Source organism: Hylobates moloch, unplaced genomic scaffold (genome assembly GCF_009828535.3).
Source record: "Hylobates moloch isolate HMO894 unplaced genomic scaffold, HMol_V3 SCAFFOLD_9, whole genome shotgun sequence".
NCBI lineage: Eukaryota > Metazoa > Chordata > Mammalia > Primates > Hylobatidae > Hylobates > Hylobates moloch.
In genome coordinates, this window is record NW_026652284.1 from 24,801,450 (window position 1) to 24,824,824 (window position 23,375).

The following is a 23,375-nucleotide window of genomic DNA, read 5'->3' on the forward strand; positions in this document are numbered from 1 at the left end:
CCTGTAGTCCCAGCTATTAGGGAGGCTGAAGCAGGAAAACCACCTGGGTCCGGGGAGGTCAAGGCTGCAGTAAGCCATGGTTGCACCACTGAACTCCAGCCTGGGCAACAGAGTGAGACCCTGTCTCAAAAAATAAATAAAGTAAACTAAAATTCGACTGCCAAGTAGTAGCTAAATGTAATTTCCCCCCCAACCCAAGACACAGTCTTGCACTGGGGTGCAGTGGCACTATCTCAGCTCACTGCAACCTCTGCCTCCTGGGTTCAAGCAATTCTCCTGCCTCAGCCTCCCAAGCAGCTGGGATTACAGGCGCCCGCCACCACGCCCCGCTAATTTTTCCATTTTTAGTAGACAGGGCTTCACCATGTTGACTGAGCTGGTCTCAAACTCCTGACCTCAGGTGATCTGCCTGACTCAGCCTCCCAAAGTGCTGAGATTACAGGCGTAAGCCACAGTGCCCAGCGCTAAATGTAATTTCTATAGCATTAATAAGTATTCCAGGAGGTAGTTAAATCAAGGAACAAGGTACTTAATGAAGTTTTAAAATACAGCTTTGGAATGGTTATTATTAGCAATCGTCATACTGTTAATTTCTAGTTGAAAGAATAACAGGCTCACAAAAATTTCTAAGCCTTAGGAGAAGACCGATTTTGGTGGAAATTGGGTCAGAAGAGCATGTGCAACTCAAGGATTGCTGAGGATGAACAAGTGCATAGGGTAAAGTTGCTTCATCATGAAAGGTGAGTATTTAGGGTAGAGACTGTGGTCTTGGTCTACATTACTTGGTTAAGCTTATAAAATGGTTTCTGTTGACCCTCTCTACAATCAGTGACAAATTGTACTAATAATGATAGACTCCTGAAAACCCTCAGTAGCCAGTCAGGTTGCAACCTCCTTCACCTTGAAGCTTTTTCCTAGAGAATATTTTCTTTCTGAAGGCTGTGTGGTACCTCCACTCTCCTATGATTCCACCTTGGAAACACTGGCTACTACTTCATAAAGAACTGGAAGGTACGTGAGGTGGAGTCAACTAGAATTCCTCTTTTCTAAACACTTTGGACTTCCAACTTTATCTGGGCTAAAGGGGCAAACACATTAGCCACAAACTCGGGTTTCTGTTCGACAGAGTATCCATATTTTATTTATTTATTTATTTATTTATTTATTTATTTATTTATTTATTTAATTTTTTGAGACGGAGTCTCGCTCTGTCACCCAGGCTCGAGTGCAGCGGCGCGATCTCGGCTCACTGCAAGCTGACTTTCGGGTTCACCCCATTCTCCTGCCTCAGCCTCCTGAGTAGCTGGGACTACAGGCAGCCACCACCACGCCCGGCTAATTAGAGTATCCATATTTTTAAGTAGCTGTGAGTGATTAGGAGAAAACTACTCCAATGAGCTCTTGGGCTTTGTTCTGAAGTCGAAAGGGACTAGTAAAAATGTGTAATCTCCATCCTGGTTTTGGTGTTTGGGGCAAAAATAGTGCCTAGTGTTGCACAGCACTGTGTGCTCCTGAGTGTACTTTGCAGATGAGTTATATTAATGAATACACATTGTGGTAGAGGTGTGTGTGTGTTTCCGTGCTTTTTTTTTTTTTGGAGACGGAGTCTCATCCTGTTGCCCAGGCTGGAGTGCAGTGGCGCAATCTCGGCTCACTGCAACCTCCGCCTCCTGAGTTCAAGCGATTTTCTCCTGCCTCAGCCTCCTGAGTAGCTGGGATTACAGGTGCCTCCCACCATGCGCAGCTAATTTTTGTGCTTCTAGTAGAGATGGTGTTTCACTATGTTGGCCAGGCTGGTCTCAAACTCCTGACCTCAAGTGATCTGCCACCCTCGGCCTCCCGTGTTGCTTTTAAATGGCTTGTTGGATAGGCTTGATGAAGTGTGCTGGATTATTTCCTCCATTGTCTCCTGTTCTCTCCCTCCCACAGCAAGACTAGAAGAGCAACAACATACTTCTATATAGGTCTCTAGTAGTCTCTTTGGAGGGGTAGGCCAATAAGAACCAACCTGCTGGTCCCTACCCCCAACCCCTCTGGTGACTTCTGAATCCGGTTTCAATATTGTTAAATTTCAGGGAAGAAAGTGATAATGTGGAAAAGTGCCAAAACTCAGTCTGATTTTTCCTGGCAGCTTTCCCTTGGTGTCATTGGTAAGTTCTGCATTTCACTGGAGTGGAGTGCCACACTGCTACTATGACTATAGTAGTCACTCCCACGCCTGACTTTTTGGTTTGGTCCATTTTGTCTTTGGGAATAGGCATTTTCTGTAGGGATAGATGGGTTTAAACCCTATTAAAGCTAGTCAGAATGTTTTTCATTAGGGGCCACTCAATTCCTGTCTTATACCTAATAGATTTCTTTGGATTTTCTTTGATTCTTATACAAAAACATCCAGTATCATCACGCTGGAGGATTCTCTTGAGGTGGTTGCTTTGCAGAGAACACACAGCACATTTGCTTTTTTAGCCACCTATCCTATTTCATAGGACTGCATGCCAGCCTCCCTCCATTTTGTCTGTGCTTACACTGTTTTTTTCTTCTTTTTCCAACTCTTCTACAGAACTTGTGTTGGAACAAAAGACTCCATTCCAGATCCATTCCAGAGTTGCTGTGAGAAACTTTCCCACTGACTCTTTTTCCTAACTCAGTAAAATGGCAGTGTAAGAAAGCTTTACGCAGGCAAGGGCTGAAAGAAATCTCCACCTAGAATACAGTGTTTGATTTTTCCTTCTGATTTTCTTGTCAACTCACAAAAACTTCCCTTATAATCATATTATATGTGTGAAATTTCCCTAGGTTGGTTTTAGAGAACAAAACAAAACAAAGGCAGCCTACGTTGGTTTAACATGGGAAGTCCAAGATAACAGACTTCCTGTTCCTGGGCAATAGCCTTCTGTGCTGAGATTGGTGACCTTACCTTGGTAATATTGTTGGTGCTTAGCCTTCCAGATCGAAAAACAGCTTAGTGTAATAAGTACCAAGTAAAAAATTGTTAAGTTTCTCTTTTGATTGACTATGAAGAGGCTATCAAGATGTTTGTTTTGTTTTGTTTTGTTTTTTGTTTTTTGAGATGGAGTCTCCCTCTGTTGCCCAGGCTGGAGTGCAGTGACGACATCTCAGCTCACTGCAACCTCCGCCTCCCGGGTTCAACCGATTCTCCTGCCCCAGCCTCCCGAGTGACTGGGATTACAGGCTGGTGCCACCACGCCCAGCTAATTTTTTGTATTTTTAGTAGAAACGGGGTTTCACCGTGTTAGCCAGGATGGTCTGGATCTCCTGACCTCGTGATCCACCTGCCTTGGCCTCCCAAAGTGCTGGGATTACAGGCGTGAGCCACCACGCCCGGCGCAAGCCTCTTTAAGTAGGTTTTTCATACAGTATTTTTGTATTAGTTGGTGAATACAAATCTTCAATGAGCTCAGCAGAAATAAGAAATCCAAATTCCTGATCTGCCCAGTAGTTTTATAAAACCCCAGTCCCGTTTTTTTGTTGTTTTTAAAAAATATATTAGTAGTAGCTTTACTCAGTCTTTTCCACAAAAATAAGCTCACCGGTGAGTAAGGCTGTACTTAGGAGAATATGAAAGCCTTGGTATCTTTTTCCTTATATTAGACTGGCCCTGGGTGTTATTTTTGTTTGAAACCTGCCACAAGCCAGACCAGCCTGGACTTTTACTTATTTTACTTTTTATTTTAGTTTTGGGGGAGGTGGTGGTGAGGATAATTTTTATTTTATATCGAGACAAAATAAGCGGGTTGACTTATGCCTGAGGATTTTTTCACAGCTACTTTGGGGGAAAAAGTCTCATTCAGAAATTAACGTTTCTCAAAATGTGTTCCTTATTCTGAAATATAAATGACCCTAAATTGCTTAAGAGTTTGAGATGAGTGGGGAAAAGATCTAGAAAAGCATTTACTGTGTGCCCACCAAATTTGAGGCCTCCTGGTTTGCTCCTTTGGGATTCTAGGTCCTTGGCAGGCACAGTTTTACCGCGAAGAGCCATTCCGAGTTCATTCCATTTTTCTCCGTGTATGGATCCAGTTCGTATTTTACAGCTCCCGTCTGGGAGCCGGTAACATAATGAATTGCCTTGACTCTCGCTTCAATCCACTTTCCTCGCTTAATATGCAGCCCAAAGTTTTGCAGCTCGCTGTCAGATGGTAGTGCTAGACTTTCACACCGATCCCAAAGCCTCCGCTGGGGCTGTTTCTTAACACGGAGTTACAAACTTTGAGAACAGACAGCTCCAGACGGAAATCCACACCAGGCTTTGAACTCTGCTTCTGGCTTCCGTCAACTGACATAGTTGCCCTTTTGCTCAAACTCGCAGCTCCAGTTCGCACTCGAGAGAGCTCTGCCGGGTGTCTGCTTGCTGTGCCGCGGCGGGAACGTGTGGGGGCAACAACCTGGCGCTCCAGCGATTCTCCACGCCTTAGTTAGGAACCTAAGCAAACCCTCACTAGGGTCCCTGGGCTTAAGATGACTTCTCCCATAAGGATTGGGTGGAGGAAGGAGCCGAGCCCGATCTTGTTCGTTTTGAGTTTTGTATTTCAGACATTTAGGGGAAGCAAATTGCGAGAGAGGAAGGGCTGTTTTCCCTGCAAACGTTTCCCTCTCCTAGCAAACCCTCCAGGCCTCGGTTCCACATTTTGCAGTTGACTCTCTGGATTTTAATAGGTTGTTCCCTTGTCCTCGGGCCCAATCCATGCACACTGTGCAGCCGGATAAAATGGGAGCACATCCTCTGCCATTTTCAGCCGGTTTGTCCTGGCAGCCCTGCCCCCTTCCTTGGCTGCTCTGCCGCTGGAGTTAATACGCCCAGAAACTCCGCCTGATCCTCCGGGCCGCAGATCCAGTCCGCGTTTGCTAAGTGCCGTGCGGTCGGGGACGGCGATAAGAACTCTCCTGTGAGGGAGAGCTAGCGAGACTTTAGTCCGGTTTCCATGTCAACGATTCAGTCCATATTTGCCATCAGGCTGTTGGCCGCGGCGCTTTCGCGAGGGTAGCGCTGTCCTAGTCCTAGTTCTCCAATCTGCGCCGGGATTCCTGAGCTGCCTGGGTGTGGGGTTAAAAGGCAGGGGCCGTGGGGGAGAAAACTCCACCGAAGGGAGGACCCACTGCCCCCAGCCGGGGTCTCGCTGCTCGGGCCAGCCACGTGCCCAGCTCCTCCCCTCCCCCCCTTTCCCGTTGCCACTGTCCCTAGGGAAAGCTGATGGGCCAGTTTCTAAAAAAAGTTCCCTCAGCCCAACAGTTCCTGGGATTGTGGTGTGGGGCTCTAAAGGTAAAAGTGGAAGAGAACCCTAGTGAATTAAAAAAAAAAAAAAAATAGAGAAATTCCACATTATCTCCTCCAACTCAGGGGGATAGATTTTTGTGCACTTTACCTTATTGCTAGAGAAAAATGGTGGCTGTTTTCAAAACAGCTTGCCCACGTGTAGGGAAGGAGATTTTTGGCGCTTTCCATATTTCACAGCCATTGAAGAAAGGGGATGAGGGCTTTCTTTGGAGAGAAATCCATTCTAGCTTCCAGATTTTCACTGGGCTCCAGGTTTCCCATTACACCCCAGCTCTGAGGAAAATGGCAGAGTAATTGCGTGTAAAAAAAATCCTCATTTGTGTGCAGGACTCAGGACTGTTTGCCAGCTCAGGGGCAGTTGATTAAATAGCCAAGCTCTATTTATGAGGCAGCCTATAATTTGGTTTCTAGGACCTAATGCACCGGGGAGAGTTGTTGCCCCTGAGGACTGTGAGTGAAAAGAGGGCACTGGCCCATACCAGTCAGTCGGATCTTCTTGGTAGGCTGGTTTGGTTCTTGGCTTGAGGCCGGGGGAGGGGAGAAGAATAAAACTGTGGGAATTTTTTTTTTTTTTTTAATCTCATCACTCTTAGATTAACAGGAAGGTTTTGCCTTTTTGGTGTAGGATGCACTAAGTTTTCTTGGGGAGAGAAATGAGTTCAGGCTTTGGAATTATTCATAGTGACCAGGGACATTGCCAGCACTCCGGGGCCCTGCATAATCTAAGCTAATGGTCCTGTGGCCATGAAGTCTCCCTTTACAAAATCTGAGGGGGAAAAGAGATCCTGGTGTCTAGGAACACTGGCCTGGGCCTTTCCCAAGGCAGCCTTGGGTCTGGTGAGGAGCTGGAATCCCCTCTGGCTTTTGTAGCCTGTCATATCAGAACATTCCAAGTAAATCTGAGGAAGAAAAGGCTGCTGCTGGGATTTGGTGGGGCCTGTAGATCAGGAGAACACCGGAGCTTTCTGTGTGTGTCGATCTTTTCAGATAAACCTGGCCTTTTACCCAACTCCAGCTCAATCGGGGTCTCTTAGAATGTAACGGTAAACTTTAAACAATCTTTACGCTACAGGATAGAAGACAAATCTGAGAAGCATCCATTTTCTAAGTGACTTGTTGGACTGTGCCTTTTCTTCAAGGAGAAAATGGTTTCCATTTTCTGCATCTCTCTTCTGTAATGGTTTGAACACTCAGGTTCCTGCAGTCCCTGGAGCCTCTTCTGTGGGTTTTCAGTATTAGAAGGTACTGTCTTTGGAGACTGGGGCTACTGGTCATTGTAGGCTAAGTTTTCTTAAGAGGGAGTGAGAAACTTAGGTTCTGCTGCTGGGTAACTGTTCTATGCTCCTAAAGCAACTTCAGTGGCCTCCATTTTAAGTCAGTGGTGAGATGATCAGTTTTGACTTCAAATCCATTTTGATATTCTGATCCCATTGTTGAATGTGCTCACAACTTGACTTTTTTTTTTTTTTTTTTTAAAGGCAAGTAGACCGAAGGCAGCTTTGGTGACTCCACTTCTTTTTAAAGTCACCCTCCTCTGCCCTCTGACTTTAAGTGACAGGCAGTTCCCTCCCCTCTCTTTCAATTCTGTAAAATGGGGATAATCCGGACCTCATGCCCCCAGAGCCTTGTAAGGACCGGCTAATGAGGGCAGGCGAGTGGGAAACGAATCGTCTGAACAATGATCAGTCATTCCTTCGGGCTTGCAAAGAGGGTAAAAAAGGTTGGGTCTTTAGCGGGGTCCTTAGAAGGCTTTGAAGACGAAAAGTGCTGTAGAGGTGCTAAGCAGCAGCCAACGGACCGGGCCCGCTGCCAGGGGGTCAGGGCTGGGCCGAGGCGGCCGCGGTCTCAGGCTCTGGCCAATTTTGCAGCCACGGGTAAAGTTCACGCTGCCCGCTCCCCTCGGTACGGCCGGGAGGGGACAGACCTGGATAGGGACGCCGGGAGGGAGGCGGCGCAGGCTCCAGAGATGCGCGGGCTCCGGGCCGGGTTTTCTCCGAAGCCTTCGGCGGCGGCACTACCTAGCGAAAGCGGCTGAGGGCCTGCCGCCGCCGCGGCTTGTTCTCTCCCCTCCTCCTTTGTGAGGGGAAGGGAGCGAGTCCGTTCCACGGCCTGCGCCCGCTCCGCTCTCCACTCCGGGTTTGCCAGACGGCCGCGACGGCGCTGGGTAAAATGGCAGTGCTGAGCCTCGTGTCGGAGTGAGGGGGACTCGGAGGAGAGTGGGGCGCTCTAGCCGCTCAGTCCGGCCGACCGCTTGCTCGCCCGCCCGCTGCCGCGCAGCAGCCTCGACCCAAGCCGCGGCTGGCGAGGGGAGGCAGGGCGCCCGGCTCGGCCCGCGCTCTGACTCTGGCTCCCAGCGCTCCGGCTGCTGCCGCGCGCCCTCCAGCCCGCCCGTCCCGGGTCCCCCTCCCCCCGCTCCCTCCCTCCCTCCCCGCCCCCTCCCCCTCGCCTCCCTCCCTCCCTCCCTCCCTCCTCCTTTCTCCGGCAGCAGAAAGCGGAGAGTCACAGCGGGGCCAGGCCCTGGGGAGCGGAGCCTCCACCGCCCCCCTCATTCCCAGGCAAGGGCTTGGGGGGAATGAGCCGGGAGAGCCGGGTCCCGAGCCTACAGAGCCGGGAGCAGCTGAGCCGCCGGCGCCTCGGCCGCCGCCGCCTCCTCCTCCTCCGCCGCCGCCAGCCCGGAGCCTGAGCCGGCGGGGCGGGGGGGAGAGGAGCGAGCGCAGCGCAGCAGCGGAGCCCCGCGAGGCCCGCCCGGGCGGGTGGGGAGGGCAGCCCGGGGGACTCGGCCCCGGGGCGGGGTGGGAGGGGGGGAGACGACGAAGACAGGGCCGGGTCTCTCCGCGGACGAGACAGCGGGGATCATGGCCGCGCAGGTCGCCCCCGCCGCCGCCAGCAGCCTGGGCAATCCGCCGCCGCCGCCGCCCTCGGAGCTGAAGAAAGCCGAGCAGCAGCAGCGGGAGGAGGCGGGGGGCGAGGCGGCGGCGGCGGCAGCGGCCGAGCGCGGGGAAATGAAGGCAGCCGCCGGGCAGGAAAGCGAGGGCCCCGCCGTGGGGCCGCCGCAGCCGCTGGGAAAGGAGCTGCAGGACGGGGCCGAGAGCAATGGGGGTGGCGGCGGCGGCGGAGCCGGCGGCGGCGGCGGGCCCGGCGCGGAGCCGGACCTGAAGAACTCGAACGGGAACGCGGGCCCTAGGCCCGCCCTGAACAATAACCTCACGGAGCCGCCCGGCGGTGGCGGTGGCGGCAGCAGCGATGGGGTGGGGGCGCCTCCTCACTCAGCCGCGGCCGCCTTGCCGCCCCCAGCCTACGGCTTCGGGCAACCCTACGGCCGGAGCCCGTCTGCCGTCGCTGCCGCCGCGGCCGCCGTCTTCCACCAACAACATGGCGGACAACAAAGCCCTGGCCTGGCAGCGCTGCAGAGCGGCGGCGGCGGGGGCCTGGAGCCCTACGCGGGGCCCCAGCAGAACTCTCACGACCACGGCTTCCCCAACCACCAGTACAACTCCTACTACCCCAACCGCAGCGCCTACCCCCCGCCCGCCCCGGCCTACGCGCTGAGCTCCCCGAGAGGTGGCACTCCGGGCTCCGGCGCGGCGGCGGCTGCCGGCTCCAAGCCGCCTCCCTCCTCCAGCGCCTCCGCCTCCTCGTCGTCTTCGTCCTTCGCTCAGCAGCGCTTCGGGGCCATGGGGGGAGGCGGCCCCTCCGCGGCCGGCGGGGGAACTCCCCAGCCCACCGCCACCCCCACCCTCAACCAACTGCTCACGTCGCCCAGCTCGGCCCGGGGCTACCAGGGCTACCCCGGGGGCGACTACGGTGGCGGGCCCCAGGACGGGGGCGCCGGCAAGGGCCCGGCGGACATGGCCTCGCAGTGTTGGGGGGCTGCGGCGGCGGCAGCGGCGGCGGCGGCCGCCTCGGGAGGGGCCCAACAAAGGAGCCACCACGCGCCCATGAGCCCTGGGAGCAGCGGCGGCGGGGGGCAGCCGCTCGCCCGGACCCCTCAGGTACACAGCTGAGTGGGGAGGGGGCTGGGGCGAGCGTGGTCCTGGGGGTGGGTGGCGGCTGCGGTGAGCGGGCCACAGCCTTGGGCTCCCCTCAGTCCCGGGCCCCCACTGCTGGGGAGCTGCCATTGTCTGGCTCTTCTCTCTTAAAATGGCTGCCTGTCTGCCTTCCTCTCCTTCCCTCCTTCAGCCTTTGTGTCGGGCTTTCCCAGAGGTGTCTGCTCCTCTTTTTCCTCTCCCCTGGTCCCTTCGAACTCCAGGGGTCTTGGTGGGGTGCGGGGCAGAGTGTGCGGGGAAGGGCCTGGTCCCGGGGGTGAGGGGGTGCTGGGGGCTCAGGTTAGGAGTGTTGGCAGTGGTAGGAGCCCAGGAGTTGAATGAAGGTTCCTTTGCTCACCTGCCGCTCCTCTCCGTCCCCCGGCCTTCCTCTGGGCCGCCCCCCATCTGTGCTTTCAAAGAGGGCCCCTAGAGCTTGGGGGGACCTCGAGGGGAGGGCAGGGGACTGCTTGGGAGCTGCTAGAGGCCGGCTGCGATTCACCTAGGGCAGCCCGGGCCATCTCCTGTCTTAGGCTCCGCCGGCCCAGTGGCCTGGGCTTCTCCCTGGAAGTGCTGGTAAACAGCTGAGTGATTGGAGTAGTAAGTGCAGATTGCTTTGGTTTGGGATTTGAATTATGGAGGTAAAATCCTTCTGTCAAAGCCAGGAGACAGTTGGTCTTAGGTTGACATCCTATCTGTGATCTGATTGGCTCCCCATCTCCTGCTCTTGGCCATTTATAATTGCCTCTGATGTAATGGTACAACAATCCTGATGAGCTCATAAACTTTTACACTCTGCTTTTCTGCCAGTGATAACCCAAACCATCGCTGCCACTATCTGCCTTTTATTCCAGAGCTGAAATTGGCTGTGACCTTGAGGAGGGAGGTTTAAGTAGCAATAGTGTATCAGCAGGAGCAAAGCCTGAGACAGCCTGCCCTTGTTACATTGTGCCCGAAACAAAAGAGGAGGCAATGGCATTTTGCTTGTACCTTGGATTTATTTTGCTTGTTATGTTTTATGCAGCCTGAAATGAATTCTGTGTTGTCAGAACAGTAGCTGAGTTTTTTCTCTACAATGGGTTTGCTGTTTGTTTTGGTTTTGTGACTTTCCTGATGGTATAAATGACTTCTTTGATGGCTCTGAAGATGCATTTGTCTTGAGTAATTTTGACACTGGTTGCTTTGCAGAATTGAAATGATTTTACTGGGCTTTTTATTGAGTGGCAAATGTGGGATCTTTATGGGGGGGGAGAAAACAGTTTTTGTTATTTTTTTTTAGAACTGGGAGCTTTCTGAGGAATTTTGTATTAGGTTCAAGCGTTCTGTTTTAAGGAAGGCTGGCCTCATTCTTTGTTTACATGTTGAATCTTGTTAACACTTTTGTTAATTGAACTTTGGAATAGCAGCTTAATTTAAAGGGAAGCTGGTGTCTTTCATGATCTTGAGGGACTTTCTCCTAAAGGCTTGGTTTGGTGAAATTGTTTTTTCCTGGAATAAAAAAAAAGTCTAGTTTTCTGTTTTGTCATCATTTTAGAGCTTTGAAATAGAGACTGGACAGTTTATTCCTTTGCGTTTTAATGTATGTTCTACTTTTTTTCTTGTCTTCCAAGATATGAAGATATGACCTAGAATGACACTTAAGATTTGCTTAGAAATTGCAACTTCTAAGTATCTTTTTATACTATTCTATTTTGTTTTATTTTGTTGCTTTTCTTCCATCTTCATCATGCTCTGTCAGCAGTGCTTTTGGTCAGGGATATTGAGTATTCTGTGGAGTCATACATGTTTTCAAAGAGGGGGAAGCTCCATTCATCCCCTTCCAAACCCCTTGCGCTTTTGTGCTAGGAGGAAATTTTGTTCACTTACTAGCTGTATTCCCAGCCCATCCTAGAGCTACTTTACTACTCTTCCTTTGAGCTGGGCATTTTGAAATTAGCTGTGTTAGATGGTGGGCTTGGAGCTCTGTGCCTAGATTCTACATCTTCCATGATGTTCTGCATCTGGACAAGAAATAGGGAAATGTTATATTGTTTTTCTAGTGTCTGGAGGAAAAGTTTTGTTTTAAAAGACAGCATCCTCTTGTCTCTGGGTCATCCTATAGTCTGAACCTCTTTCCCCTCATTCCCCTTGTTTTGTTTGGTTTTGGCTGAAAATTTTACCTCTTGAAAACTATTAGAATAAGTCATTTGGGGTGGTAAGTCAGGGTTCATTTAAAAGCAAAATTGATTTGAATTCTGCTGGTTTGGAAATACTTAGTCAGAGTTTTTAAAGAAAAAGCCAACTCTTTTGGTATAATGATTTCTGTTTTTCAGTCATTAAATTATGGAACACTTTCTGTGTAGATGATAGGAGAATAGATACAGTCCCTGTTTGGAAGCCTGTCTGTGCTGCCTTTGCATGAATTTTCTCATTTCTTTTATTATCACTAGACCCACACAACATAGATTCCTAATTAATTTCAGCTCAGTTGTCTACTCCCCAGAGATCCAGGGAATGGGCTGGTGAGCATTCAGTTGTGTAAGAGACAGTGCAGCTTCCAGTTTTATGGACTGCTTCAGGTGTGTGGTAGTAGTTTGGGTGAGAGTTGTAGGTTCAGACTTTGTTCTGAATTCCTCTTTGCCACTTGAGGATAAACCTCTTTTCAGACCATGATGCTCTACTCTTGAACATTCTTAAATTAAAAAGTCTTGCTCTGTCCCCATCTTTCCCTGGCCCAGTCTTAGATTAAGAATATTTTGTAGAGACTTAATTAACACAGCTAAGGTGATAACGTTTTCATTTGACTCTGCGCTTATGAAATAAAGATTAGGTAAGTGTGTGTATTGTGGCTATGTCTTTTTCACAGGAGCTGGGAGGATCTCAGACAAACTTTTACTTTATTCCTTTTCATAAGTAGTGTATCTCAAGTGTTGAATCCCGGTACTGATGATATAGTTTTAGGTTATTTACACACATGAAGTTGATTTAAGGCTTTTTATTGGGACGCTTTTTAGCAATAATACTTTGAGAGTAGTACCAGTTTACCAAGGTAAAACATAAAATACAATAAATAGTCCAGGAACAAGTTGGATTTGATTGTAGAAGTTTGGTTGTTAGTTTCTACTATGGAAACATCAAATGATATTTCTGACTCCTGGGAAACAGATACAGGAATCCTAGATTTATTATGGGAATGCCTACTGGCAGAAATTCTAGGCTGGCTGAAATACAGGACTCTTGGAGCTCTCTCAAGTAGGAGGGACCAGGAAAACCACACTGAGATGGCACTTTAGTTGTGGGGGTTTCATGTTTCTCTACCGTTCATGAGAGAACTGGGGTGATGAGGATTGAGATGGTGGTGTGAGAACAGAGAAAGCAGCCAGGACCAAGTTTGGCTTCTTGTGTATTGGGCCCTGTGAGGACTTTTTAGGTTCCTTTCTTTGTGTGTGACATGAGTAACCGTGACAAGCAGCACCTGCTGAAATAGGATGTCTTGGATTGTATTAAACATTAATATATTGGATTGACTCCTGTAGGTGTAATGTCTACAGTAGGCCTTTTGCAAAGAGGTTAGTGAACTTTTTTAAAATGTGGGAATAAGCTAACAAAGTAATGGGCAAGGCCCTTTCCTGTTCCTGCCCCTCAAAAGGTTGTATTGATTGGCTTCAACTCTCAAAATTCTAGAAGCAACTGAAGCTTGTAAATACGGTAAAAGTGTGGTATTCAAATATATTGGCACCGAGTAGTTCTTTTCTGCCAGTGAGCTGTAATACCTGGGGCTTGAATGGAGTCCTGATTCCTGTGGCTTTTATCTCTGGGTTTTTTGTTGTTTAGATTGGTCATTATCATTACTGACGCACACTTAAGTTGTTATTACTGATGCATACTTGAGTTGTGTGTTGCATTAGTGGTAAAGAGCACAGGACTCACAACAGGAGGAGGAAGGAGGAGGTTTAGGTTCCACATACAGCTCCAGATTAAGCTGTGTGACCCTGGGCAGGTCATTTGCTTTCTCTGTTTTTCATTTTCTCCCTCATCAATAAAATGAAGTTGGTCTGCATGACCTTCTCACTCTAAGATGCTACACATCTGTGCTTCCATAGCTGGCTTGTTATGAGGGCAGCTTTCTGTACGTAAATCGGGGGTCTCTCTTCCCCTGGGCTGAAGGAACTCAAAGCTATTTTCTCCTGGGATTCACAGGAACAAGCTCTGAACAGTTGGGTGCCATTGTGGTCTGTGGACCTTTACAGAAAAAGCTCTACCACACTGTTGCCTTGTAACTGTTAATCTGTTTGTCATTAGTCATTCCCCCTGGCTGGTGGTTTTAAAACACTAGTCATTGGAAAGTTAGGTAGATGTCATTAAAGCAAAACTTGAAAAATAGTTGCTTCAGGATCCCCAGGAGGCTTTTGCACTTGGGGTTGGGGTGAGGAATGGATATTCATAAGTTCAGTGTTAATATTCTGCTGCTTTTGGGGAAGGGTAGGGAGAGAGAGGCAGCATTAAGCTCTCCAGACTCCCGGTGTTTGGGCAGGTCTGGGTCTGGTTTGGGCAGTTGGTTGTAATCTGAGTGCCTGGACTTGCCCTGTAAGTTTTGCTGAGAGAGAAGCAAAAGTTCCTGAGACTGGAAGAGGAAAAGCTGTGTTTCAGGGTCAATTTCGTAGGTGCATTTGTTGTTTCTCATAGCTATGGTTTAAAAAACTACATGGTGTGCTTTGCACGTGGTCCTGGAAATGCTATTCTTTCTCTTCTCCAGTACACTTGAATTTCTATTCTTTCTCTTCCTGGCTTAGTAGTTTAGAAGTGTAATTTAAGTATATTAGAGGAAGGAAGCTTCCCTTTATAAAGGAGGGAAAAAGGCAGAGGGAACAGCGTTTGATAATTCTCCGCTTGATACAGCATCTTCTGTCGTCTCTGAAGGAACCAAATGTTTCAGAGCTTTGTGTAAATACTTGCTGAGCTGTCAATATGTACCCAGGAGATTTCTGTAGTAAGATGTAAACTGTTCTATAGAATGTTTGACAGGCAAATTAATAAACAGTTTTTGAGCAAAGATAGTGCTAGCCTCCTCATGTGGTGGAGTAAAATAGCATTGGGGAAAAAGACTTGGGGATAGGAAAAGGGTAGTGCTGGGGGGCAGTGAGTGTGGAGATAAGAAGTGATCTAAAAAAAAAAATTGAAATGGAAAGATGCTGCCCTGGCAGTGAAACCTCTGTGGCCCTGGCTGCATGCTGAGTTCAGGGCACGTGGTATCCTGTTAAAGTCAATTGCAGTTTTGTAGTGAAAATAGAAGTTTGGAAAGAAGATCCTAACTGTCAATAGTAAGGTAAGTATTACCCCAGACACTTGGCTTATGAGACTTTGAGGTTTAAAGGGTAGTTTGGTGAGATTATTTTTGGCTTGGGTTTGCATTTCTGGAATATTCGAAAGAAGAAAAAAGATACTGCAGCTTGAGTGTCATCTTTATCCTCACTTTTGCTGTTGGACTTGGGATTATAAGTCCACTACCCAATGGCCTGGGTTTATTTATACAGTTTTTATTGGACTTCTGTGCATCACTTATGATAAAATTAATATGCCTCTACACCCTGTTCCTGGGTCAGTACAAAGTCCAAATGTTTGGGGACTCACTGCATCTTATTTGAAGGATTATGTGAGTAGATACAGTCTTTGTTTTTGAAATTGCCATTTTAGGATTAAAAACATATCTGGGCTCCTTCAGTGACACATTGTTTTTATGAAAGAAGAAGAAGAATCTATGAATATTTTAGCTGTCTTGTCTGTGGTCCTCTTCTTTGGTAGCCTTGTGAGATGACCAGATTTACCTTCTCAGAATGTTTTTTAACTAGATTCATTGACTCTGACACCAGTTTTCTTTATAAGAAGTGTTTTTTAGACCAGAGTCCTGGAAGTGTCCTTTTGACTTAGCTCTTTATATAGTAGCAGGGAATATGAATGTAATTATGGTCCTGACTATGATTTTTAGGTTCGGCTAACTTACTACCAAAGGCTATCAGCTTGTTTTAATACAAAACACAAAAACTTGGATTGGCACTGACATAGGTTGCTTAATATTGCGTGGTCCTTTCCCAGTATGTTGGTAGTGAGGGTATTAGGAACTTCAGACTTATTGCTGAGAGCATTGTTTCTAAGTCAGAGAGATCTGGAAATTCCAATGGGGATGGGAAATAGCCCTGTGTGATTACACCAGCTAGGTACTAGGAAGAGATTTAAAAGGTAGAAACAATATCTCCTTCAGAGGCATTTAGTTTTCTTAGGCAGGATGCTTATGTGCACACATCTGGAAAACTTGAAAAGCAAGGTTTCATAAATGGATATAGACCACACTAAACATGTGAGCTGAAGGAATTAGAGGAAAAAGTTCAATCAGTTTGGCAGGGTTAACCTGGGACAGCTTTTCAGAGGCTTTTTTTGTGAAGCTAAATGTTCAAGAAACTTAGAATACTAATTTGCCTTTTCATAATGCTATTCTTAAGTTCCATGGGTTTGATAGAATCCACATTGCACATCCATCTCCAGACCAGTAGTCGTCTCAGTGTTCCAATGACTTTGAGAATTTGGAGTCTAATCATAAAACTCCCTGAAAGAGTGGTTCCAGGGTCTTAGTGGTTCTTGTGGTCAGGTAGAGCCTTTGGTACAGACTGTTAAGTTCTTGGCTAGTTTAGGGGCACTTTTCTAGTAAATTTGGATTTGGAAGGTCATGTCACCTTCGGAGTTGTGTGCCCTGGACAGCTCTGTAGTAATGGTGGTTCAACTTTGTTGGTGAGTCTGGACCTTTTCTGTCTTGGCAGAGTTAGTTGACCTTTCTTAAAACAAGAGCGATGAAGTACCTGTTGGGACTCTTAGGCTGCTATTTCTGAAGAGCTGGGAGCTGTGCTCAAGTCAAGTTGCTTGTGTTAGACCTTATGTTGAGGTTGATGGGTTAGGTAAGTTACTCACATACGCAGTCTGCCCATTTATTCATAGAAATGGCCTTTAATACTGTTTTTGGCCGGGCGTGATAGCTCATACCTGTAATCCCAGCACTTTGGGAGGCCAAGGTGGGAGGATTGCCCAAGCCCAGGACCAGCCTTGGGACCAGGCTATTGACATAGCGAGACCCCATCTCTACAAGACACAAAAATTGCTGGATGTGGTGGTACGTGCCTTGTGGTCCCAGTTTGCTTAGAAAGCTGAGGCAGGAGGATCGCTTGAGCCCAGGAGGTTGAGGCTGTCATAAGCCATGGTTACGCCAGTGCACTCCAGCCTGGGCAATAGAGCCAAGACCTTGTCTCAGAAAAAACAAAAAGAAAAAATTGTTTTTTATTAGATTACTATGGCCAAGCAGCTAACAAATGCTACTCACCAATGCTTAATCCTTGTGGAGCCTCTGGAATATAGTGATTTTGGTTTCTTTACCTGCTGGTCCATCTATGGTTGGGCCTTGGCACTTCACTGGTCAAGGATCATGAGTGGATGCTTAACAGCTGAAGTTGCATGGCGTGTTCAGTGCCAGGCCACTGTAATGCTTCTACCTGGAGAAGGATTGGTTACACTGCTCCAGTACAGAAGTACTGCAGTCTTTTTTTTTTTTTTTGAGATGGAGTCTCACTCTGTCACCCAGACTGGAGTACAGTGGTGCAATCTCGGCTCACTGCAAACTCTGCCTCCCAGGTTCAAGCGATTCTCATGCCTCAGCCTCCTGAGTAGCTGGGATTATAGGCTCCCACCACCATGCCCAGCTAATTTTTGTATTTTTAGTAGAGGTGGGGTTTCATCATGTTGGCCAGGCTGGTCTTGAACTCCCAACCTTGGGTGAGCCACCCACCTTGGCCTTCCGAAGTGCTAGGATTACAAGTGTGAGCCACCGTGCTCGGACATTTTTTTTTCCCCTCAAATAATAGTCCATGACCTGCTGAAAGTACTGGAGTCTTGGATAAACATTCTAGTTTAGAAATATTGCTTCCACTTTTTTTGCCTTGCCATTTTGGCATTTTGCAAAAGTGGGTTTTCAGTTACTCAGAATTGGGCACCATAGTTAACCTCCTATGGATTACAGGTATTTAGGGGCTTGAACTCTGATCAATCCCAGGTTTTAGAGGAATCCAAGTTTGGGTGAATATTGACTTAATAGCCTTGAGTATTCTTCTTGAAATTACCCGTCCTCTCCATTTAAATGGATGAAATTTGTTTTTTACTGAATGTGAAGGGACATCTGAATGAACTTCTGTTTGTTTTTGTTAGTCACTTGTGCATAGCTGGAATATTATCTTGGGACAGGTTGAGTCTTTATTTCCCAGTGGCTTCTGCATTTTTAAGGGTGGACTGGAATGGGAAGAAGTCTAATGCCAAGAATGCATTCCAACATGCTGCAGAGTAGGAAATTTGATCCCTAAAATGTTGACTTAGTGTTGGTTATGGTACATATTAGAAATCACCCAGTAATCCAGGACAGATTTTTGTCACCCTCCAGGAAGTTATGTTGATACAAATACTAAGGGGCTTTGGGTACTGAGCTAAGTGCTCTGCAGGCCCAAAGCGCTGCTTGAATTGCTACCCATATGAAGAGGAAATGTGCCATGTGCCTTTTTTTCTCTCTTTTGCATTTGGGCTTCCTTATGGCTTTGTTGCTTTTATGTTCCCAAGTCTGCAAAGTTAGATATTAGACTTCCTCCTCCCTTGGCACTGGCACATTCATGATTTTCCATGGCTCATCACTAGCAGCCAAGATTTTTGTATGCTTTTCTCTCTTAAACTTGTTCGTTTTCAGCTTGCTTGTTTATAGGCGTCTCTGTTAAAAGGAACCCTTCTTTCCCCTTAAGATCTAGCACCAGGGGAGCTTGGGGGTTGGTGTGATATCAGTCAATTAAAAGCCCATTTGGTGTGTGCTTGGTGTTTTTATTTTGCCTCATGTTTTCTTTGAGGTCACAACGTGCTTGCCGGGCATGAATGCCTTTGGGCCCAGCTGTTTACTCTCAACTGCCGTGTACTTTGACTTTAAGAAAAGTGCAAGTTCAGCCACGTGGTAGAGGATTAAAGGCCACATAGTGTTGGATGCTTCCTTTTGGAGGAAACTGATATATCTTTGGGCTCTTCTTGCCCGGTGATTTCTCCTGTCTGGGGTAGACATTATTGCTTTCTGTTGTCCTTAGAGAACAGGGCAGAAATGCTGGGAATTGGTTTATTACTGTCTCTCTTTGGCAAATATGTATGTCTTTTTCTCTTGCCCTTTGGACAACATTCTGTTCTGGTCCTAAGGTGTTGGAGTTCACAGGTTGATCTACCGTTATGTGAAACTCTTGGTAATTTAGGTTTGGATAACCGGCTTCTAGTCTCCAGATTTCTAACATTTTGCTTGTTTAGGAATTTAGGCTGCTAAAGAGAACCATATTACAAAGCTTTTGGAGAACAATTCTGTAGGTAGTTTATCTGTTCTTGGGTCACAGATCCTCACCAGGATCCTCACTTTTTTTTTTTTTTTTTTTTTTTAGACGGAGTCTTGCTCTGTCGCCCAGGCTGGAGTGCAGTGCAGTGGCGCGATTTCAGCTCACTGCAGTCTTCGCCTCCTGGGTTCAAGGGGTTCTCCTGCCTCAGCCTCCTGAGTAGCTGGGACTACAGGCATGCGCCACCACGCCTGGCTGATTTTTTTTTTTTTTTTTTTTTTTTTTTTTTTGAGATGGAATCTTGTTCTGTCGCCCAGGCTGGAGTCCAGTGGTGTGATCTCAGCTCACTGCAACCTCCGTCTCCCAGGTTCAAGTGATTCTCCTGCCACAGCCTCCCGAGTACCTGGGACTACAGGCACCTTCCACTGCACCCGGCTAATTTGTGTATTTTTAGTAGAGATGAGGTTTCACCATGTTAGCCAGGCTGGTCTCAAATTCCTGACCTCGTGATCTACCCGCCTTGGCCTCCCAAAATGCTGGGATTACAGGCATAAGCTACCACGCCCAGCCTAATTTTTGTATTTTTAGTAGAGATGGGGTTTCACCATGTTGGTTAGGCTAGTCTCGAACTCCTGACCTCCGGTGATCCACTGGCCTTGGCCTCCCAAAGTGCTGGGATTACAGGCTTTAGCCACTGTGCCTAGCAAGGATCCTGACTTTCAAATGATGGCCGCCATGCATTTGAGTACTTATTATGTGCTAAGCATTATGCTTAGTCCTCTTGATGAATTTCCTAATTTAATCTTCAAAACTGTATAGGAGGTGGGTTCTATTATTAATCTTCCTACTTTACAAATGGGGAAATAGAGTAAGATAATAAATTTGCCCTAGGGAAAATAGCTGGTAAAAGGTAGAGTTGGGTTTGTCTGACAAGGTAGACAAGGTTTGTCTGACTCTTCAAAGGTATTACAGTCTAAAATACTAATTTTGCTTCTCCAAAATAAATTACTCAGGCACCAAGATTGTTTAGGACATTATTTTTACAATAGCCTGAAACTCTTAAATGGGGTGAAAGACTGAAAAGCCATTAGTTAGAATTTGACATCGTGCCTAGAGCTCTGTCCTGTCAGTCCTTTCCATCCCTTCCATTTAGGGTTTTGTTGTTTTGGATTTCTGATGAATGGCCATGGCACTTGGTTTATAGCTGCCTTGTGATTCCATTGGTGAGAACTGGCAGCATCCGGTCCTTTGGTCCCCGGTCCTCTCTTTCTCAACAGGGATCTTTGGGGTTGAGAGTGAGACTCAGGCTTTAAGATACAGTCCTTCACTTTTTTTTTTCTTTTTTTTTGTGAGACGGAGTCTTGCACTGTTGCCCAGGCTGGAGTGCAGTGGAGTGATCTCAGCTTACTGTAACCTCTGCCTCCTGGGTTCAAGTGATTCTTCTGCCTCAGCCTCCTGAGTAGCTGGGATTACAGGCGCCCGCCACCACGCCCAGGTAATTTTTGTATTTTTAGTAGAGATGGGGTTTCACTGCGTTGGCCAGGCTGGTCCTGAACTCCTGACCTTGTGATCCACCCGCCTTGGCCTCCCAAAGTGCTGGGATTACAGGTGTGAGCCACTGCACCCAGCCAGAGTCTTTCACTTTGATCTGAGTGAAAGTGACTTGAATTATGAAAATATATGCAGAGTGATATTACTTTTCCAGAAACTTGGAGCACTTGCTGAAGAGGCAGGGATTATTGTCTTTTTTTTTTTTTTTTTTTTTTTTTTTTTTTTTTTTGAGACGGAGTCTCGCTCTGTCGCCCAGGCTGGAGTGCAGTGGCGCGATCTTGGTCCACTGCAAGCTCCATCTCCCGGGTTCACGCCATTCTCCTGCCTCAGCCTCCCAAGTAGTTGGGACTACAGGCGCCCGCCACCACGCCCGGCTCATTTTTTGTATTTTTAGTAGAGATGGGGTTTCACCATGTTAGCCAGGATGGTCTCGATCTGCTGATCTCGTGATCTGCCCGCCTCGGCCTCCCAAAGTGCGGGATTACAGGCATGAGCCACCGCGCCTGGGGGATTATTGTCTTAATTTGCCACTTGGGGGAAATGAACACATAAAGTCGAGTGCCACATACAAAGTTTCATAGCAGAGTCATCTCTTAAAACCTAGGTTTAAAGTTCTTTTAGGGCACTATGACTTTAGCTAAGTCACTTCTCTGAATCTGTATTCTCAACTATATAATGAGGAAAAATATATACCTTGAAGCTATAGTAAATATTAGATATGTGAAAGTACTATTCGTTTATCAGATACAATTCTAACGTGACTCCTGATTGGTCAATCCCACAACTATCTCTCCCACTCTCCAACCGTCCTTTTCAGAAGCAAGCTTCCAGGAGAGTTGATACCACTATTCCCACCTTCCTCCTATGCATCCACCAATCTACCTCACATTCTCCTCCCCGGCACCCAGCACCCCTGGAATGCTACCACCCTGCTCCAGCCAGGAGGCCAGAAGGGTGACGTAGGAAGATGGCAGCACTACCATGGAAGTTCTCGACAGCACCCCCCACCCAGGACCCCAGGTTCCCACTGGCCCTGCTTCTCAATTCAGGAGAGATAGAATTGAGTGGTTAAAGCTAATATTGGTCTTTACCGAATTCAAAATTTTCCCTAGTTTTTAGCTACATCTGAGTTATTGTAATGCTTTTTTTTTTTTTTTTTTTTTTTTTAAACTAAAATTTGTTTAGAGACAGGGTCTTTCTGTGTTTCCCAGGCTGGAGTGCAGTGGCTATGCACAGGCACAATCATAGCCCACTCTCAAACTCCTGACCTCAAGCAATCTTCCTTCCTCAGCCTCCCAAGTAGCTGAGCTACAAGCACGTGTCACTATGCCAGCTATCAGGGCTAGCTTGCTTGCCTTTTTTTTTTTTTCCTGAGACAGAGTCTCTCTGTGTCGGCCAGGCTGAAGCGCAGTGGCACGATCTAGCTCACTGCAACCTCTGCCTCCCAGGCTCAAGCAATTCTCCTGCCTCAGCCTCCCGAATAGCTGGGATTACAGGTGCGTGCCACCACGCCTGGCTAATTTTTGTATTTTTAGTAGAGACGGGGTTTCACCACGTTGGCCAGGCTGGTCTTGAACTCCTGACCTCAGGTAATCCACCCACGTCAGCCTCCTAAAGTGCTGGGATGACAGGCATGAGCCACCACACCCGGCCTATCGGTGCTTTAAAACACACACACAGGCTGGGTGCGGTGGCTCATGCTTGTCATCCCAGCACTTTGGGAGGCCAAGGCGGGCAGATCACAAGGTCAAGAGATCGAGACCATCCTGGCCAACATGGTGAAACCCTGTCTCTATTAAAAGTACAAAAATTAGCTAGGCATGGTGGCGGATGCCTGTAGTCCCAGCTACTCAAGAGGCTGAGGCAGGAGAATTGCTTGAACCCAGGAGGCAGAGGTTGCAGTGAGCCCAGAATACGCCATTACACTCCAGCCTGGGCGACAGAGCGAGACGCCGTCTCAAAAAATAATAACACACACACACACACACACACACACACACACACACCCACACACCCACCCACCCACCCACCCACCACCTGTTGTTCCAGCTTGAGAAGTGGATTAGTGCAGTGGTTCTCAGTGTGGTCCCTCGCCACCAGCATCAGCATTACTAGGTCCTGTTTAGAAGCGCAGACCCTTGGCCAGTCCTACCGAATCCAAAACTCTGGCAATATGTTATAACAAGTCCTCTAGGCCATTCTGATGAACACTGAAGTTTGAGAACTACTAGATTTATACATTTACACTCAACTGGGATGCAGAGTATATCCAGATTACCTGAGGGGCTGCTTCTAAGTTATACCATAGATTGATGTTTTATGTATATGTGCCCTCCTATGAAAAAAGTATTACTGAATGGAGAAAAGGTTAAAATGCTTGAGGCTAGGGGAGTGTGTTAGTTTGCTTGGACTGCTGTCACAAAATACCATAGACGAGGTGGCTTAAACAACAAACATTTACTTCTTGAAGTCCTGGAGGGTGAGAAGTCCAAGATCAAAATGCTGGCAGATTGGGTTCTTGGTGACAGTCATCTTCCTGGCATGTAGGCAACTGTCTTCTGTCTTCTTGCTGGTCTACCACCCCAATTAGTGCCCTCTTAGCTTCTTATGTCTCTTGCTCTTCTTTTCTTTTCTTTTCTTTTTTTTTTTTGGAGACAGAGTGTCGCTTTGTCACCCAGGCTGGAGTGCAGTGGCGCAATCTCAGCTCATTGCAACCTCCACCTCCCAGGTTCAAGTGATTCTCCTGCCTCAGCCTCTTGAGTAGCTGGGATTACAGGTCCACGCCACCACGCCCAGCTAATTTTATTTATTTATTTATTTTTAGTAGAGACGAGATTTCACCATGTTGGCCATGCTAGTCTCAAAATCCTGACCTCAAGCCATTTGTCCACCTCAGTCTCCCAAAGTGTTGGGATTACAGACGTGAGCCAGCGCCCCCTGCTCTTGCTCTTATAAGGGCACTAAGCCCATCATGGGGGCACACCCCCATGACTTAATTTAACCCTAATTACCTCCCAAAGGCCCCACCTCCTATTAATAATACCATGACGTTGGAGGTTAGGGCTTCAACATTAATTTCAGGGTTTCAGAAACATTCAGCCAGTAACAGGAGAAGAAAGAAAATACTTCTGAGATGGACCTTTA

General features: G+C 47.6%; 1 protein-coding gene across 3 annotated transcripts in view; it reads left to right on the plus strand.

Annotated features, from left to right (window-relative positions):
- The first annotated feature begins 7,765 nt into the window (after window positions 1-7,765).
- ARID1A (AT-rich interaction domain 1A) overlaps window positions 7,766-23,375 on the plus strand; it is an 87,150-nt gene continuing 71,540 nt past the window's right edge. Inside the window, exon 1 of one of the 3 annotated variants that reach the window (XM_032759430.2) lies at window positions 7,766-9,288. In XM_032759430.2, coding sequence (XP_032615321.1) covers window positions 8,152-9,288 — 1,137 coding nt within the window. In that variant the 5' untranslated portion in view covers window positions 7,766-8,151. Of the gene's footprint in view, window positions 9,289-18,968; window positions 20,176-23,375 lie in introns of those variants that run through there. The other 2 variants (XM_032759431.2, XM_058444446.1) reach the window with 2 other exon arrangements.